The following is a 15,116-nucleotide window of genomic DNA, read 5'->3' as shown; positions in this document are numbered from 1 at the left end:
GTTATAAGCCACCCCGTTTGTGGTACTTTGTTACAATAGCCCCTATTGTTGGACAAGTAGAGCCTCCACTTTGGGCTTTTATAGATATATCTTAGCACATCTGCAATCATTTCCTCAGGATTAGTTTCTAGATAGAGAAATGCTGGGTCAGAGGACATATAACTTGCATTGCTAAGTTGCCCTATGAAGGTATTAATGTAAATGAGCTCGTCCTGTGGGAGCATCCATTCCTTACACTCTGACAGCAGGCTTTGTTTTTGTTTGTTTTTAATCACTGCTAATTTCTGATTTGGGTAATCAAAGTGTCCAGAAAAAGATATGCCAGAGCATGTTGGGTAGGACGTTATAGACATATCCTGAAAAGATTTAGTTGCAGTGTTTCTAGGTTAGTCTGTTCTTGTTCTCCTAGAAAGTAATCGACTCAGGCAAAGGAGGGACAACTGCGAATACACTGTGTCCAAGAACAGATCTGGACAAAAGGATGACAGTGGAAATAAATATCAGCTTTATTAACACTCAAAGTGCCATTCATTTATATTCATTCCATAGTCCAGAAGGTTACTTAGAGTAAGCCTTTGCACCTCAATCTTTCAAAAAATGAACATGTAAGAAAAAGCAATTTTCATTGTGCTAATTATTGCAGGCCTTCATGCACAATAAATCTAAACAAAGATGTGTGCCAACAATATACAAATTTCCATATAAACAAAGTCATTGATCACTAACAAAATATAAACATGGTTTCTTTCACATTAAAAAAAAAAGCTATTTACCAGCAAGAAAAAGTACATAAAAATCGTAAAACTCAGAAATTTTATACATTTTTACAAGCACAATTTTGAATGAACAACACAAAGTCAAAATGTGTATGAAATGTGGCACATACCACACTATATCTGGCTTCTGGTAGGTTTTTCTAATCATACTGGCTCCTTGTAACATAATAAACTTAGTGACATTCAACTTCAACAGTGGACTTTATTCCTAACACAAGTAATTTTACATGGTACCGCATATTAAAAACAAGGTTTTCCTAAGGTACAATAACATTATCAGATTGGAAATTTAATTTCCAATTCTTTTTCTGCCAGTTACTTAAAATACACAGTACAGTATTAAGACACAATGCCTGTTTGGACATTTCTAAACCAATTTATAGTTAATTACAGAGAATCACAATATGTCAATGTATTGTTTTATAAATTCAGTCTGACCTTGCCCAGTAAGAGAAAAACTAAAAGTTGAAATCTTTGGGGTAGAATAAAGAAAATATTCAAAAACAAGAGGACGATAGGCCAACAGCAACTGGAGATAAAACATCTTGATATCTCTTAAAGATAATTTAGTTCCTCACATTTTTTCATAGCTCTGAGAATTCAAAGGCCGTTTTAGTGGATAGTGGGTTTTTGCTACTGCTTAAAACCTATTTTTTCCTCTTAATTTGCATTTCATAGAATCCTCAAAAGAGAATTCAATGCTCTTTCTTGCAAGAGTATTTTAATTGATATCTAAGTAAATCTGCATCCAAGTCTGGAAATACAAATACATTTTGCATGGTTAAAAACAAAATTAAAAAAATATTTTTGATCAGCCAGCTGAAAATATATTCATATAGTAAATAATCTCTCAGAAAGCTTTTATATATATTTAATTATTCTAACTAAACAGTACCCTTATAAAACAAGTTCATAAAAATGTAGAAATGAAATGAAAATAAGAAATTACTGGGTTATATACATGTGCCTACAGACAGAAAAAGACATCTCCATGCACACATCCCCTGATACGCAGAGTTACAAGCATACTTTCAACTTACTCGTGGATTTTAGAATACATATAAAATCAGAAAGTGATGTTGAACTCCTGAGTTCTTCAACAAAGATAGAACCATAGAGAAGTATACTTTGTAAAAGCAAGAAGGTCCATTTAAGTCAGTAATAGCAGTGCAGTTACTGATGGCTACATCTTGAAAGAAGTTAAAACACAGAGACATAGACAGTAGTTCAATGCACACATTCATGATGCTCATACACCCATCAACAATTATTGGTCAGAGTAGTAAATCAGTGTACAAATTAAACATTTCCAAAAATGTGCAAAAAAGTCAACCTTGATAGGAAAAAAACACATTTGTACATAATTATAAACTGCCCAGCATTCAAATGAGATTAAAAACGTTTACAGAGAGAAACTAATAGATTAAATATAGAGAATTTAATGGCTACATTTAAAAATGTACATTAGGTCAAAGGGTAAATTTACAAATTGATATTCATAGTTTGCAACAATTAAAAGTTTATTCTCAAATTTATCCAAGTTTGCGTTTATTTACAATGATATTTGAATTAAAAAAACCATGTGAAATGTAAGAGATGTCAGACATTAAAAGTATTTTTGGTATTAACTCTTTTATAATATTTCAGAATGCAGGGTAGCAAATTTTAAAACCAATAGCAATAGAAAAAATGTAAACCTTTTACTTACTAATTAAGATTGTATTAAAAACAATTGTTTGTTTTTAAAGAAGTATTCTTATCCTTAGACACTGTCCCTTCACTTGAACAGGGTATATTGCAAGGGTTTGGCCCACTTTCTTTTGCCCATAAGCCATTTCCAGCTCAAATGTTTCCACTAATCTTCCCTTCTTATTCCAGGTGGAAAAAAGTCTCTGGAAAAATGAGAATATGTCAAATCCATTTTGGCATCTAAGTATCTAATAGAGTTTAAGATGTAATTTTGTTACTTATCTCTCCCCTCCAAGTAATGCTAATGCTAAAATCACCACTACTTACATATGCTTTTAAAAAATAAATTCTAAAAAAATATAAATAAGTGAACACAAAAGTGCTTTAAACTTTACTGTTCTCAACTGGCATTAAGGGACTCAGAAATCCTTATTTGGGACAAATTCTGCATGTATACTAGAGAGCAGACTCTTCTTTATGTTCCAAAATTTCTATGGCACAAAGCAGACATCTGTCTATAACCTACTTTTCTTCACAGCTTTCCTGAAATGCCCCTCAAGTCAAACACAAGTTCATAAATGTTAAGACACTGGAAAGAAAGTATGCCACCAACCTGAGGCATCATATGTCAATGTGTATGTATATGCATCTATGGTCAAGTGACGTTAATAAGATTGGCACACGTACGAGCTCAAGTTCATAATGTCCATATGATTCCGTAAGAGTTGAAGTAAATTCTGCACGTCTAAATGCAAACACTGAGCACCTGTCCTTTTACTTGAAGGATAGATTGACATAGAAATTCTACTAGTACCTGCTTTATCATTTTTATACTGTTAGCTTACAGGTGGGCAGAAGCAACAGTGCTAATCATTTTGGCTATGTGTGCAGGGAATATAAAAGCTTTGGTTTTAAAGTGATTCTGATAATACAGACTGTGAATACAAACAAGAAGTCATCAGTCATAGGGAATAATAGTACTCACTGATTTAATGCCTTGGCTGTTATTAATAAAAATATCATTACTGTCGATTAAAATGCACAATTATGAAAAATATGAATTACATGAGATAGGTAATAGATAAAATGTATTCTTCTCTTTACTATAGCTAAGACTTCTCCCTCAATTTTCTGAAACTAAACTATCCACTCTCACTATCACCAAGAGTCTCTGGACTCCCCTGAGAGCCTCTGGACTCCCCTGAGAGCTCAGTACCATCTACAGCTCTGAAAGGTGAGTACGGAAAATAGTTGGCCCTGATACTTCTCACACCTATTTTGGCATCCTGTGCAGACTGTGGCAGAAGTCAAAGCAAAGCCAAAGAAGACTACAAAGAAGAAACAGTGGCTTCACAGCATGCCTTCCCTAGCCAACCAAAAAGAGGTATAAGACAATTTCCTTTCAAACACTTGGTAAGCTAAGGAAGCTTGTTTTGATAACATCTGGCAGAATTTCTATTCCAAAGAGTTCATGAAGAATTATGCAAAATCAATTACTTTCTATTTAAGAATTATATATAAAGCTCACTATTATACACACACACAAATTCAATTTTAATCTACTTTTAGCAACCAAGAGCTTGGCAATTTAAAATAAATACCTCTATTAAACAATCATTTGTACTAGCTACTTCTGGAAAATGTGCTGGCATTCCTACCTGAGGACGATTACACTCATCCATCATCAGTAGGTCATACACATTTGAGTTGTTCTTCCAAGAACAAAGACTAATCTAATTGAACATTCATATCTTTCCTTCCTTCCCACCCCTGCCCCAACTGCAAACACACACACATACACACACACACACTTCACAGAAAAGTAAGCTAGAGTTTTAGTCAAAATGTTAGTTAAAAAGTAAGGATTAGAATTTGCTATCCCTGGATTTCTTGCTCACTGCCCTAAGTCTCATTGCCTTAACATCTGTAAACCATTTAAACGACCTCTTTAGGGCAAATACAACCATTCTAGCTCTGCTATGAAAATCATAACTAACATGATATACAAAGAATTTGGACAGTGCCAATGTGATTGAAAATCAAGTAATCAACCTGAAAAACAATTTACTATGTCTCTTTAGAATTAGAATACCTCTTTCTATCCTTATCTTAGGAATTCATGCCTAGTGGAGACTACAGTGTGTCTATCTCAGACTAATACTAATGTTTCTCTTCTAACATAAAAAAAAAAAAAAAAAGAGGTAGAAAAGGGAAGGAGGAGGAAGCAGGCATGATGAAATGTTTAAGGGGCAATACACAGTCTAAGGCCAAATGAACTCTTGAAGCCTACTGATTTTGGAAAAACCTTCATTTTGGTGGCTAACTTGAATTATTATTGATATAAAATAAAATTAAGGCATACAGAGAAAAAGGCACTACCAAAAATTAACAATTGCTTTTCATTAACATTTAACCAATCTTAAAATTCAAATAAATATGAACATTACCTTTGTAACAAAGGCCCAACTTAATATAAGACAATAAGGTCTCAAGAAATTGTCCTGATCTTAGTATAAATAACACTGTTGACAGAATTCAATTTCTATCAAATATTTTGGGTATTTTAACAATTTAGACCAAAAGAAATTTTTTTTTTCTTTAAAAGAAATAGCAAGAAAAAAACACTATGTTATGTAATAAATGCCCCCCATCACTGGAACTGTTTGAGCAGAGGCTAGGTTTTGTAAGAGGGAGTCCTGAGAGAGAGGCTGCGTGATCTATGGGGGTCCCTCCAACTTGGGGATACTTTTAATCCCTGTTGTTAATGACATTTTAGTTTATAATAGCCAATGAATATACAAAATTGCTTTTCCCTCACTTCATAAAAAATAATAGCATTTTAAAACATCATTGCTAAACTTTCAGAGTTAGGGTATACCATAAAGTAAGTAACTATCTGTTTGCCCATGTTTCCTCCTAGACTGCGACCTCCTTAAGGATAAGTTAATTTAGTACCTGACACAATAAGCCACAATTATTGAATAAGCAAATGAAAAAGATTCACTCTATTTACAAAAAATTGATAGATTCCTATACTTGATTGACACCAGGTGATTTTATATCAAGCTATTGGTCCCTAGACGCCAAATGAAATCATTGGCACAGAACTTTGCCGGGGGCCAAGGAGTTCACATCTGGCGAACATCTTGGCTTTTGCACCCAAGCTTGGTTGTCCCTATAAACTATTCAGATTTGATTTTCTTAGTGATTTCATGTATCTTATATCAACTCCATCTCAGAAATACTACACACTAGACCTGACATATATAAGAGCTAAAGTAGCAGAAGCCTACTCTAAAGAAGTAATTTTACTTTTTTAATGTAGTTTCTATTGGGAATAAGATAAAGACTCTCTCAAGTCAAAGCCAATTCAACTTACTCTGAAATAAGTTTTAATTTTTATTTTATAGTTCACCCTGTGTATTAGCATTTCAATCTCTTATATAAATTATGTAAGGTTGACTGTGCTTTGAAAACTTTCTAAGGGAATAGTCTTTAACCATTTTTCAAGTTAGAAACATGTTCTGTAAATGAGGAAAATTTGAAAATTTTTAAGATAGTCATATTGAAAATTTCAAAGTCTGTATACTTTTAAATACATTTTAAAGAATTACCAACCATCAAAATTTCCACTAGTCATTATGATATTTTTCAATCTTTTTATTCAATACACTTTGTTTGCAATGTAAAAGATCTTATATTTGGTCCAAGCCTAAGTCATGCCATTTTGAGTCTCTCAAGGCCTAAGGAGAAAGATATTTCCTGAAAAGCACATCTAAGACTGCTAGTGAATCTTCTCCAGCACCAAAAAAGTCTGCCACTATCAAAGCAGAATGCATTTTAAAGGCACAAAGTCAGCAGTCTGGCCATTTTCCAGCCTCAGCAAAGAAACATTACAGTATAGAAGAATCAGTTATGCATTTAAAAAACAAAATACATTTAGAGTCATCTTTAAAAGTTCAAATTTCATTTGTTGATCCACACCATTATTAGAAAGAAAAAACTGGAGTGTTATATTTAACTGCCCCTGATAGAGGTGTTTCCTTTCAAAATTTTCTTTTTTAAATGTACTTTTGGTCTTCCATACCTCACCCCACTTCAAGCTTTTTTTGTTTAGTAGTTTTTATATATATTAACTTTTATTGTGGTTTTTGGTACCTTTACAACTTGTTTGAAATAAATTCACATCACATTTTATATAATAATTCTGTAAACTATTAGTCTATTTTTAAGTCTTTACATAAAGAACAATACTTTCCCATAGCTAATAATAGTTTTCTTATAAAACAAAGTCTTCTGCAGCAGTGTTAAAGTAGTAGTTTCTTTTCAGGTGATTTTATTTTCTATAGCATTTAGAAAAGAAAAATAAGAGACTGAAAAAAGCAAATAATTTTGCTTTGGACTTCACAGTCTCCCAAGATTTCTGTCTAAAGAGCACTGTCTCATCTTCTGCACTGCTGCTTACCCTGACAGACCAAAAATGAGCCAAAAGGAAATCACAACCACACAAGACAAAGAAACGAAGGAAAAGCCCACTGGTCCAGATACCATGATCTTGCTCAAGTAGAAGAGATGCCTTCACTCATAAAAGATAAAGAAATTATAATAGATCCACATCCTTGGGGACTATGTTTATAGCACAAGATTTGGCAGTTGATTTTCTAGGAGGAGGGGGCCACTAATTCATATTCTTCCTTACAAGCTGCTTCCTTTGAGTATAAGGGATAGGAGAAGCTTTGACAACTAATTTGTGCTTTGACTTCTTCTCAGACTAGCAAATGGAATTTCAAATATTCCTACAGGGAATGCCAGATAGGACCCTGATACAGTAAAATACCTAACTTCAGAAACAAAGTGTTTCAAAAAAAAAAAAGAGTCCCTAAAAGAGCATAACTTGTAGCAGAAAATAAAACACCTGAGTCCTTTGTGAATCCCATGAAAGGTATCACATTTAGGGCCTCCAGGAAGACTACTATTTTCTAGATCTTTAAAAATAAAGTACTTAGCACTTGCTTTAATCTGCTGAAAAAAAACTGCAAGTGGCCAAATTACTGATATCATTCATGTTTTTCAGTAGCACAAGTCCCTCAGAGATACTGGGACTTTCCCAGCTGTCACCTTCCACTTGCTCTTAATGGATATATTATACTAGAAATACCTGGCAGTTTTTAATCTTCCTATGAAGTTGTTATACTTTGTTTTGATATGCTTTTCTTTTCCCACAATAATGAATTGACTTTTGAGGAAAGAATCTATACAGATGGCTGAGTTCAATAGGCTCCGTGTTTAAACTCATTTCATTTGTAAAATGGAAGATACTGATTTGGGTGCAATACACAGCTGGTAAGGACAGGATTGCTATTTGCTGTTTGTTGAGATCACTGACCCTTGACTTGAAGTAGAGGTATCTGCTCTTGTAAAATCCTCACTATGCATTACATCACTTTCTCTCTGAAATTTACTTTTTGCAAGGAACTTGCTTTGTAAATGGCTGTTTTCAGTTTATAACTGGAGCTGGTCTTTACATAAGGGTTTCTCAACTTCGGCACTATTGACATTTTGGGCAGGATAATTCTTTGTGGGGGAGCGGCAGGGGCGGGCTGCTGTCCTTGTGCATTGTAGTTTGTTTAGCAGTATGCCTAGCCTCTACTCACTTGATGCCACTAGCATCCTCCTAGTTTTGACAACCAAAAATGTTTCCAGGCATTGCCAAATGCCAAGCAAAATTTCCCCCCCACCCCGCCCTTGAGAACCACTGTTTCACATCATAACTGTTTTTTGAGGTGCTTTAGTAGTCTGTGATCCTGAGAACAAGGGTTTTATCTCATGACACTAGCTTTAACACATGGACACTCTGGGTTAAACTCTTAGTTCCTAAAGAATGTTGTCTATGGGGAATCAGGAGCTGGAAACCGAAAGATATGGTATACGTGATTTTGATTATTTCTCCTTTCCCTTAATTTTGGGACTTTCCTCAAGTAATGAACATAGTTTAAAATATATTAAACAACATTTAGTTCTTCGTTATTTCTGTTGTCTGGCAAATGTGGTCTCTTCTACTACTCACACATTTAATTAGAGCAATCTCCTTTTGTCTTTTAATTTAGATTTGCTCACCGACTCCCATATCTGCTTGATCTCTTTTTTTTCAATCAGAAAGCTATCCCTCAAGGTTTATAGATTCCAGTAACATGGATCTGTTATAGTGTATTTGCTTATTATACTGGTTAGGATTAACAAATAAACATACCTCTTAGAGATTCATATTTTCTATCAAGATTCCTACTGAGCAAAAAGCTTGGTAGACAGAGGTTAGGATCTAAAGAATACAGATATAAGAAGGAACCTATATTCTTTAAGTTGAGTACCTACCCTAAACTCAAGTTTAGGGCTCAACCCCACAAATGAGGATCTACTTTAAATATTATCACTAAAAACTACAAATTATACATCATTTTCTTCTCCTTGTTTTTCGTGTCTCCCCATCACCACCATTCTGTCAGTGACACAGGGAAAGACTCTACAATCTTTAGGTATTCCAAATGATTTGTACTAAAAAGAGTGACTATGTACTAAAGTGCTTTATCTCTCTGAACCACATCAGTACATTATAAAAATTAAAAAAAAAAAGTTTCAAGTTCTTGCAAGGGAAAAAAAGATTAAATATAAAAAATTTAGGTTACTATTATTATTAAGCAAATTTAACCAAGAATCAAGAGAAACACTTTCCCTCTTGTCTTCTTTTCTCCCCCATCTCTCTTTTTCATAAAAAAGAAAAGTGCAGTCAGAGAGAAGGTGAATGAATAGATGGGAGCTGGGTAGAGGCACAGGAGAGGTTACTGGCTGCTAGTGATAATGCACAAACATGTGCCTTAAGAGTTCATCAGCTGAAGGTCTCAGTTTGGCCTCTACAAAGATCCGTTTGAGGAAATCTCGAGTATAGTCTGAGACATGAGGTGGCAGCTTTGGGTTTGTTGGCTGAGTGGCAATTTTAAAGATTGCAGCCATCGCTTCAAATTCCGCCCAAGGAGGCTTTTCAGTTAGCATTTCTACCACAGTACAGCCAACACTCCTGAAAAGGAAATAAAAAAATAATAATACATTACACAAACTATATCATCATGAAAGAAAGCAAGTTAACTACAAAATGAGAAACAGGAGCGAAGTCCATGCATATTTAAAATACAACTTGATTTCAAGTTTCAAGTTTCATTAAAAGGTTATAATTATATAAAACTGTAATTTAAACATAAAAATCAATGAAAATAAACCACAATTTAAGGATTGACTCAAATGGTTAGGCAAAGAACATTATTCATTTTATAATTTTTATAATTTTATAATGCTCTAACATTAAATATAGCTTTTTGTCTTTATCTTAAAAAGAATACAAACATTAGAAATTCTTTGTTTGCCTTTAGGTGCCTAAAATGAATATCTATTAAACACTTTTCTGGGTGGAAAGCAGGAAATGGCCATTTTATGTTCTAACTCAAAATTATGAAGCAATTAAAGACTAAGTGAATTATAAAAGACTAACAATAAAGATTAATTACTTTTACAGTTCTTCAGGGAAATAAACTGAAGATAGCTTTCTAATGCTGAAGTTTGCTTAAGACGAAATCCTTCCTAAAGAATGGAAGACAGGTTCAAAGACTCTATTTATTTAGTCAATTATTAAGCTTCAAAGAGGCATATTTCAAATGCTATTAATCATTGTAATCCTGACATCCTATTTCAAAAGTACAAAAGATAATTTAAATCTGGCTCAGTAATTTCCATCCTGTGTGGCAATACATAAGAAAGCAGGCAAATCCGGCATCAAAACCTACCAGATATCTGCTTTTCTGCCATAGCCTTCTCCACTAATTACTTCAGGGCTCATCCAGTATGGTGTGCCTGTGACAGACTTCATTCCTGTCCCTGAAAGACAGATGGTTTGAAGCCGTTTGCTGGCCCCAAAATCTCCTAGTTTGACATTGCCTGTTGAATCTCGCAGGATATTTGCACCTAAAAATAAGAATATCCTCATTTCATTATTTTTATTGGCAGTGTGGAATATAATATAAAGGAACAACAGCAGAGAATTACTTAGTAGACTCTTCAACCTGTCTCCAAAATTAAGCTGCTTTTCATCTTCCAAGCAGTACCTGGCATAATGCCAGTCACACAGTCAGTGCTCATTAAGGCTTTACTACATGAACACTGAATTTTTAGAGTCAGCTGTATGTGCTTCAGAACCTAAGACGGTTCTCCCACTGAAAAGGATTGGTGCAGGTGGGGACTGAGGATGAAAAAGAAAAGAAAGGGAAAAAGGGCTAAGAGCATGAAGCTCCAAGGATGAAGAAAGCAATAGCAGGCTCTTGGCCCCCGTTTCTCTATCATAAAGCAAGAAGCCCAAGCTGACACTTATTTCCCTGAGAAGCTAGCTTCTGAACCTCCGGATCTTCCTGAGGGACCCTCATAATCAAAAACTTCCGGCACTTTTTTCCCCCTGCTATATATAACTTAATTGTTAGTTATCTTCATTTTACAGTTTTTCTTAATATTGTTTTGCTTTATATTAATTTTACTTCTCAGTTTCCTATATATATTTTAAATCTAAGCAAGCTTTGAGCTTTCTGTTTAAAATTTCATTTATAATAAACTTTTAATTTTATTTATTATAAACTGATTTTGATCACCCGGCTTGCAGTAGTGTTTGTTGAGTTCTCCACTGTAAGGTTACTCTTTCCCCCCTTTCTATACTATATCTTTGGAAAAAGTTCACTATGTGCAGCCCACAATTAAGGAGCAAGGAGTTATGCTCCAGGCCGAGTAGCTACATAAATTATTTGGAATTATTCTGCATGAGGGAATTATTCCCTATTTATTCGACCATTCATTTATATCAGTATGAACACATGGATATTTATTTTATACTTTGGTTTATAATCCAATATGACTTTTATTTTTTCGCTCAAGTTGTTCCAGCTTTGGCCATTGGGAGCTCTTTATATTGGCTCCTGTGCCCCTTTGCCATATCCTGATCATTGTGTTCTTATTTGGTTTTGGTTTGGGGTTGTGTTTTAGCATTTTCTAACTTTCTGGCACTAGAAGATACTCCAGGCTCAACTTGTGTATTTCCTGCACCAGTCCTAGCATCAGCCATTTCTCCAAGGAGCCCTGGTTTCTTTTAGTGGGGAATGGTATCAAAAACCAACATCTAGATGCTAGGTTTATTTATTTTTCACTCTCTATTTCCTCATTTACTTATCATTTTTAAACTCAATCTTTTTTCTGGAATTATACGTCTAGTTTCTATCTTATATAAATTATTTCTATTCTCATTTTTAGCTTTTCCTATAAACTGTTGTTAAATAAGTGATTTATTTCATTAATTTATCTAATTTTAATTTTTAAACTTCAATTCTTAAATTTAAGTCTTCCATAACCTTAACCACATTTTATATTAAAAAAAGAAAGACACGGGGCCGGCCCTGTGGCGTAGCAGTTAAGTGTGTGCGCTCTGCTGCTGGCGGCCCGGGTTCGGATCCTGGGTGCGCACCGATGCACCACTTGTCAGGCCATGCTGTGGCAGTGTCCCATATAAAGTGGAGGAAGATGGGCACAGATGTTAGCCCTGGGCCAGTCTTCCTCAGCAAAAAGAGGAGGATTGGCATCGGATGTTAGCTCAGGGCTGATCTTCCTCACCAAAAAAAAAAAGACTTCTTATTTGTCCTTGTACCTAGTTTTTTTTAAATGTCTCTAAGAAGGAGAGTGAATAGGGGAGAAAATCTCTATAAGAGCTCAGAGAGAATGTAGACTGTCCATCCCCACTGTGAGCTTCTGCACTTGTCTTTCTGTTCTCCCCGCAGATTCCCCAGCCTAGTCAATGAAGGCTCTGCAAGCCTCTCTCCAGGGGAGGCTCCAGGACCATTTTGCATGCCATAAGCCTGAGTGTGCCACGGCACCACTGATTCTCTAAAACAGCACTGCCCATTTAACATCTCCACCGTCCAATACTTAAAGGACTCTGTCAAAAAAGCTACTGTCTCTAAAATATTTAACCAGGGGAAGGACAACAAACAAGCCAGTTTTTACTGGCTACGAACTTGGAAGAAAAGTCCTGGGCAGGTCACAGACAGGGAGAGCTATCTTTGGGGAGTAATCTCCAATGCTGAACCAATGCCCATCTATATAAAGGGCTGACGAGAAAATGTGTGGCCAGGTTCCCAATATAGTTTTCTAATTTTTTAAAACTTATTTTGGGGGACAGCCCGGTGGCCTAGCGATTAGGTTTGTGCACTCCACTTTGGCGGCCCGGGGTTTGCAGGTTTGGATCCCGGGCGTGGACCGACGCACCGCTTGTCAGGCCATGCTGTAGCGGCATCCCGTATAAACTAGAGGAAGATGAGCACAGATGTTAGCCCAGGGCCAGTCTTCCTCAGCAAAAAGAGGAGGACTGGCATCGGATGTTAGCTTAGGGCTAATCTTCCTCACAAAAAATAAATAAATAAAAATAAACTTATTTTCGATACGTTAAAAGCAAACTATCAAGAAGACTTTTCAAACATACACAAACCCAGCCCCAACAACCATTTGGACTATCTTCCCCAACCATACTGCCAGCCACTCCCTCTTCCCCTCTCATATTACTGAAGCAAATTGAAGACATCATGATCAATAAATAGGTCAGTACCTATCTTTAAAAGATAAGGACTCTTACCACACTTAAGAGGATGGACAGTAACTCCTTAATATTATTAAATATACACTGTTTTTTACAGTTTTTTTAAAAAAAAAATCAGAATCCAAATAAGGTCCATACATTGAGACTCACTGATACATCTTTTAAGTCTTTCCTACTCTAAAGTTCCTTCTAATCTCTTTTTTATCCTTTGCAATTTATGAAGAATGTAAGTTGTTTGCCTATAGCTTTCTCATGGTCTAGATTTTGCTGACTCCATCTCAAAGGGTCATTTAACATGTTCATCTGTCATATATATATGTTCTATAATTCTATAATTTGATAGCTGTACCTAGAGGCTTGATTAGATTCAGGTTCAATTTTTTTTTGGCAAAACTCCTTCATAGATGATAATGTATTGTAAGAATAGGAAGTATGTAATGCTAGACTGTCTCTGTTTTAGTGATGTCAGCAGCTGTTAATGTTTAGTGCTTAATGAATCTATTAATTCATTAGTGGTTTCAAAATGGTACTATTCTGTCATTCCTTCTTCATTTGTTAGCCAAAATAGTTTTATAAAGATAAGTTTCCGGGCCGGCCCTGTGGCTTAGCAGTTAAATGCACGCGCTCCGCTACTGGCGGCCCGGGTTCGGATCCCGGGCGCGCACCAACGCACTGCTTCTCCGGCCATGCTGAGGCCGTGTCCCACATAACAGCAACTACAAGGATGTGCAACTATGGCATACAACTATCTACTGGGGCTTTGGGGGGAAAAATTAAAAAAAAAAAGATAAGTTTCCTTTCATCCACTATTTGGTCCTCAGTGGTATAGCTCATAAAAGAAAGGCAGAATAAAGGAATCCTATTATGAAATAATGAGTTGGTTCCCTAGAAACAAGGATCAATTTGTTTTTATCCTAAGTTTCACTATGAACTCATGGGTTTAAACTTAAAAGTAATCAACTATCTTTCTTTTTCCTTCACCATCTAAAAACTGCTCATTATAAAAATTTGGGAAATACAGAAAAGTAAAAAGTATGCAGAAGAAAACTATCACTCATCATGCCATTTGGAAACAACCACTGTTAATCATATGGAAATTTTTCTTCTAGGTCATACTTTAACTTTACAAACTTCAGATCATACTGCATATCCAATTTTATATCTTACTTTTCTCTTTCACTATATTTGCCCTATAATGCTTTTAAGTCAGTTTGCTTCCAACCTCCTCATTTTACCAGGACAGTTCATCGCTCTTTCTGGCAAGGTTAGAAGAGGATCCATTTGGGGGTAGCTCCCCTCAGTTCCTTTACCTTGTCTCATTATGAGAGCTAAAGAGAAACTGGCTTGAACAGAGATTATTCCTAATAGAATATTCACATCAAATAATTTCCCTATGTGGTTCTTTAAGCTATCAGCTTTTGTACTTGACAACTGAGGTCTGCCTACACTGGGTAGATCTTGAGATGAAAGACAGGCTCCTATTTCTTTTAGATCATGAGCCATGTCCTTATCCTTTCAGACTCACTAGTAAGCTCCATTCTAGTACATGTGGTCTGGCTCAGGCATTCTGCAGAAGATTCTACTTTATCACCAGAAACTGGTTAGGAATGTTCTCTTTGGCCTGAATATGGCCATATTCAGGATGTGGCACACCACAACAGGAAGGAAGTAAATATCTGGTAACTCATAAGAGCCCCTAGAAAGACCAATGAAAAATATATTTATTATTTATACATGTGTGTATTTATTATTCTTATTGATTGACTGAATAAAGTGATCTTTAAATTTGGGGTCACAACACAGTTTTTATAGAATCTAACCTCCAGGTATGCTTTGCAGTACAGAGTTTTAAGCACTCTCAAATTTTACACATCTCCACCACTCACTTTTGTCTCACTTCATGCATTTACCTTACATACCGGATCCCTGAAAACAGCTGAGTTTTTGAGTTTTAAACAGGGAGCTTAACTGAGTTGGAG

At 35.4% G+C, this 15,116-nt stretch overlaps 1 protein-coding gene across 3 annotated transcripts in view; it reads right to left on the bottom strand.

Moving 5' to 3' along the window:
• Positions 1–482: 482 nt before the first annotated feature.
• The window catches only part of MAP3K2 (mitogen-activated protein kinase kinase kinase 2), a 107,592-nt gene continuing 92,958 nt past the window's right edge, over positions 483–15,116 (bottom strand). For all 3 annotated transcript variants that reach the window (XM_087435018.1, XM_087435019.1, XM_087435020.1), the window contains exons 16-17: positions 10,298–10,475; positions 483–9,537 (exon numbers count right to left, since the gene is read on the bottom strand). In XM_087435018.1, the coding sequence (XP_087291144.1) occupies positions 9,312–9,537; positions 10,298–10,475 (404 nt within the window). In that variant the 3' untranslated portion in view covers positions 483–9,311. The remainder of the gene's footprint in view (positions 9,538–10,297; positions 10,476–15,116) is intronic.

This window comes from Ceratotherium simum, chromosome 9 (assembly GCF_057802395.1).
Source record: "Ceratotherium simum simum isolate JZ-2026a chromosome 9, ASM5780239v1, whole genome shotgun sequence".
Classification (NCBI taxonomy): Eukaryota; Metazoa; Chordata; class Mammalia; order Perissodactyla; family Rhinocerotidae; genus Ceratotherium; species Ceratotherium simum.
This window is presented reverse-complemented; position numbering and strand designations above follow the sequence as displayed.